We start from the raw sequence: 5,224 nt of genomic DNA, 5'->3' as shown, positions 1-5,224 counted from the left end.
ATTTATGTTACTTTTTAGAATAAATTTTCTTTCTGTAGAATGATGGAGTCCAAATAGTTTGGAAATGACCTTTTAACCCTTCTCAGATTGACAGCTGCAATAGTTGCTTCTCTAAGCTCATTGCTGATGTCGTTCTGCCCTGGCATTGTGTTAACCCACGTGTATGCACTGCAGTTAAATCTTAACAGCATTCAGGTAGAAGCCGTGTTTAAACTTGTTGTTCTGGAAACGATGCTTCATACTCATTGCATAGTCTAATATTTTACAGCCCTAATTTGATTGCTTCTTCTTCTTGATGTGCCTTTTTCACTGCAGCGACTCTGTCCCCAGTGGAGAAGCACCATCCTGGCAGCAGTCAGCTCACTACACAGTGGGTCAGGTGTCAGGGAGTTTGTCCCAGCAGAACTTTGAGGCCTCGGGATCACTGTCAGCTTTGTTCAGCACCTCTGCACAGACTGCTGGTCTTCTGTTTCAGCCTGCACGCAAGGTAAATAATAGATTCATCTGAAAAAAATGGTTGCACGTGCTTGTAGGTATATATTTGTTTTTGTAATATTTTTCCCAGATTTGTCATTCTGTAATATAAACAGCATAAAATAAAATGAATAAAAATTCAAGCTGCAAGCACCAATGACCTTCCCTTTCCCTTGGTGAGGCTCTGGCCTGTGTCCCAGTACCAGCAACAGCCACCCCCACGCTAAAACATCTGAATTACAAGGAGGTGGTTGTTCAGTTGTATGTGATCAAAGCAGCATTTCTGTGAAGATCATGGGTCTCATTCTGAAAGGTGGCGTAGGGAAACAATTAGAAAAGTGTGTGTGCACAAAACTATTCAGATTTATCAAACCACACCAAGGTTTCCCCCAGTGTATTATAAGCCTGGTGGGTTGCCAGGCTTTGGTGACCCTGCCACCAAGCTAAGCTGCGCTTGTTTATTATAAACCTCATTTTTTATACACGTTTTTTTCCGCCCGCACGCCCAAAACCGCTACCTTTATCTACCTCACCGCGCGAGGGTGCTGCTCCGACGTAAATGAGCTCTTCTGTAGACCAAAGGATTCTAGAATCAAATGTGAGGACATCTGTCTGACAGCTGAGGTTTGAACCAAACTGAGCAACAACAACCATATATACTGCTGATAAAGTAGGTTCTACAAGCTGCTGGATCAGAGGATGGAACAAGGTTTTCTACACACTGCTCTAACAGTTTGTTTTTGTTTAATAAATAATGACTTGGTGAAATCTGGTGTTTTTGTTCACTTGAGGTTAGATTTGAATAGTTTTAGAACTTGTAAAGACCAGATCAGATTTATTATGTCTTCATAGGAAAAACCCTGTAACTTAAAGAGGGTGGACTTTCTTTTTCCAATGACTGTATCAAGGTAGGTTACTTTTTTTTTCTTTGCTTATTTTCAGAAGATAACCAAAAAAGAGGATGAACAAGAGATAAATTGCAAAGTGAAAGAAGAACCAAGGCTAAAGAAGAAGAAGAAGACGAGTTCAGCAGCTGATCAGAAGCTACAGAACAGGTGAAAAGTTTAGACATGTTTGTGTCCTTGTCACTTTGTTTTCCTTGTCTTTATTCCTTTACTGTTCCTGCAAACAAGACAACTTCTTCTTTTAGGTCAGTCTCTTTCTGTCTGTTGGTTTCAGGGAGAGCAGTTTACAGAATGCAGATGATGAGGAGAAAGGCCAGCAGAGCTCGGCAAAGAAGAGGAAGAGGAGGGATTCAGGGGCAGGAAGAGAGAATGATGTGGAGTATTGGGTGATGAAGCGACAGAAGCTGAAGGCCAGTAAACACGAGGAGGCCTTAAAGAGCAAGAGGACAGTTTTTGTTGGCAACCTGCCCATCAGCTGCACCGAGAAGGTACTGCAGCTTCACTTTTTGCTTTTTGTCCGGTTATCAAACAAATGTTAATATCAGACAAAGATAACCTGATTAAATACCAGCTGCAGTTTCATTTATTAAAGGGAACCAACCTGGAACTAGGTGAAAAAGGAATCTCTCTAAACATAATAACTGGTTGGGCCACTTTTGGCACCAACCGCTGTAATCAAGCATTTGTGAAAAGTGTCAGTAAGTCTTTCACATGGCTGTGGAGGAATGTTGCTGTTGACCTTTGACCCGTTGTCCTGCTGATTCAAGATTAGTTGTAACAATAAACTTTATTTGACAAGTACTTACTTTAGATGTAAAAACAATGCAGTAAAAATACGGTAAGCAGTTTAGTTTTTATAAATTGAAATAAAATATCGTCACACAGACGTGGCCATGTTGTTTACACTGCAGTGAATTCTGGGTAAATGACGTAGGCTAGGTCCTGTCCAGCCAATACAGCAATGAGTAACCGAATCGCAGTTAATATTATATTAATATTATTAAGAATAAAAATAATAATAGTAAATGAAATGATGAATGACTCGTACCGCTGGTAGTGCTCTGTGTCCGGTGTCAGGTCCAATAACACTTGCTTAGGATCTGATTGGTCCAGTGACACCTGTTTTATGGAGGACCGAAAGCGACATAATCAAAAATAAAAGCAGAAATATATATATTTTGCTTTTGCCTTTTCCTTACATATTTCCTCCTCCTCTTTAATCACCGTGTGCATTTCTGCCTCCTCAGCATGCAAATGAGGAGGCTGTCTCCTCTCCTATTGGTCAATAACCAGGAAGGAGCAGGATCCATGTGCAGATTGATTGTTCATGCCTGCGCTCTCCGCTGTTTCAGGAGAATGCCTCATTTGAGAGGAAGTGAAGTCAGCAGAGATGTCTCAGACAACTGCAGAAGAGTTAAGGCACGTTGCTAGCTTAGCTGACAGCAACACAGTCAGTGATGACTATTTGTTGTTTCCCTTTCCAAAGCCCAGAGCGCAGAGGAGGCGTGCTTTAATACCGCCCACACCCAGGCGTGCTCTGTCGCGAGGGCGCGCCTGATCACTTTTCAGCACGACGTGGATGTGGATCCTTCGGAAGTTGTTCTTCCGATGGCTTTTTCTCATGGCGCACTTCATTTCTTTTCCTGTGGGAAGCGATGCAGAATCACCACACTTTTTTTGTTTTGTTTTAAAATTACAGCCAACAGCGACACAGTGTGCCATTGTTCTAACTTCACACCAGATAAAAACCAGCTGCGCTGATGTTAGCCTTCCGAACGGCGTCATCAACCCAGCATGCATTGCACAGGTGAAAAAATGGCCACCTCCATAGGTGAAGAATATAGCAAAAGATATGCAATTTTTAAAAGTAATTATGAGTTTTCACATATCACAAATAGCAATTTTTCAGTTAATGGGAAAATTCCAACATATTTAGGCCATCGTGTTCAGCTAATTGTGGATCCCTTAAAAAAACTTTTTTTTTTGTTAAAATTTTTACAATAAGTATATTTTAGGGTTTCCTTTTAACTGATGTTGCCTTTAAAACATTTCCATTCAGCTTTAAGGTGAAGGTCTGGCAGTAAAACTGAATAAATCCATGATTTAACAAGAGGAGAATGACTTTTTCACATAAGGACCTGGTTGGCTTAGGTAGCTTTCTCCCTTCATACATGAAATAATCATTTAAAGATTGCATTTTGTGGTATCTTTGTTTGTTTTTTAACATTTGTTGGATGATCTGAAAGCAAATCTAAACGTGTGGTGGGTGATAAAGCAAACATCTTATATTGTGGTTGTTTCTGTTCTCGCTGTGATGTAGATGAATCCGAGCTCATACCTGAGCTGGTAGCAGGGCGTTACAGTGACCTTTGAGGGTTCATGAGATGATTGTGTTTGTTTGATTCTTAGACTTTGCGGAGTTTCTTCAGAGACCAAGGGCCAATCGAATCTGTTCGATTTCGTTCAGTGGTAACAGTAATAAATAATACATTGCATGTCACAGAGACACAGCACTTTCTTGAATCAGTCCTTTTTTTGCATGATTTATCTCTATTTCATCACAACAGGTTAGAGAGGATCCCTCCATGTCACGGAAAGTAGCCGTTATAAAGTAAGTTTCTGCCGGATGTACCAGTCTGCATTTTTATTGAAAAATATAACGGTGTTAACACTTAGAATTTGATTACTTGTTTTGTATAACAATATTTTGGCAAAATTGCTGGAAGCTATTGCAAACAAGATGAGAAATAACGAGAATATTTCTGAAAACCTTTTAAGGGTGCCAGTTATTGCAACATACATTAATTTTCTTCTCTAAAATTGAATAATAAGTTAAATTTTACCTTTTATAATGATCTATAATATTATCAAACTTAAAGAAGTCATGTGCAGACCAGCTTTGTGTGAAGGATGTTTCTGTCTGAGCTGTAGAGGGATGAGTTTGAACTGTCTTTAGGGTCGTCTTAGTTTGTTGCTAATTTTGTCTACATTGTACATCCCTACCAAAAATCATTCCACACTATTCCTGTTTCAGCCTCATATTTTGATGTAGGTTTTGTCTAAGTATTTCCAAAGTTTTTTTTATTATTAAAAAATGTAATATTTGATTTGAAATTTGAAATTTACAACCCCAATTCCAGTGAAGTTGGGACGTTGTGTAAAACAAATAAAAACAGAATAAGATGATTTGCAAATCCTTTTCAATCTATATTCAATTGAATACACTACAAAGACAAGATATTTAATGTTAAAATGGATAAACTTTGTTTTTTTGCAAATATTCCCTCATTTTGAATTTGATGCCTGTAACACGTTCCAGCTGGGACAAAGTCAACAAAAAGACTGGGAAAGAAAACACCTGTTTGGAGCATTCCACATGTGAACAGGTTAATTAGAACCAGATGAGTCTCATGATTGGGTATAAAGGGAGCGTCCCCGAAAGGCTCCGTCATTCACAAACAAGGATGGGGTGAGGTTCACCACTTTGTGATCAAATGCTTCAACACTTTAAGAACATTTCTCAATGTGCAGTTGCAAGGAATTTAGGGATTTCATCATCTACAGTCCATAATATCATCAAAAGATTGAGAGAATCTGAACAAATCTCTGCAAATAAGCAGCAAGGCCAAAAACCAACACTGACTGCCCGTGACCTTTGACCCCTCAGGCAGCACAGCATTAAAAACTGACATCATCCTGTAAGGAAGACCCAGGACACGCTGGAGGGACTGGGAACGCCTTGGGATTCCCCCGGAGGAGCTGGCCCAAGTGGCTGGGGAGAGGGAAGTCTGGGTCTCCCTGCTTAGGCTGCTGCCCCCGCGACCCGACCCCGGATAAGAGGAATG

At 40.0% G+C, this 5,224-nt stretch overlaps 1 protein-coding gene across 1 annotated transcript; it reads left to right on the top strand.

Annotated features, from left to right (window-relative positions):
* The first annotated feature begins 280 nt into the window (after positions 1-280).
* On the top strand, positions 281-4,009 carry LOC108246917 (RNA-binding protein 34-like). The gene is made up of 5 exons (XM_017434689.3): positions 281-487; positions 1,417-1,529; positions 1,654-1,867; positions 3,789-3,848; positions 3,947-4,009. The coding sequence occupies exons 1-5, from the start codon at positions 296-298 to the stop codon at positions 3,992-3,994; spliced, it is 627 nt and encodes a 208-aa protein (XP_017290178.1). The 5' UTR covers positions 281-295; the 3' UTR covers positions 3,995-4,009.
* The last annotated feature ends 1,215 nt before the right edge of the window (positions 4,010-5,224 follow it).

The sequence above is a fragment of the Kryptolebias marmoratus genome, linkage group LG6 (assembly GCF_001649575.2).
Source record: "Kryptolebias marmoratus isolate JLee-2015 linkage group LG6, ASM164957v2, whole genome shotgun sequence".
NCBI lineage: Eukaryota > Metazoa > Chordata > Actinopteri > Cyprinodontiformes > Rivulidae > Kryptolebias > Kryptolebias marmoratus.
Note: the sequence above shows the minus strand (reverse complement) of the source record. Positions and strands in the feature narration are given on the sequence as shown.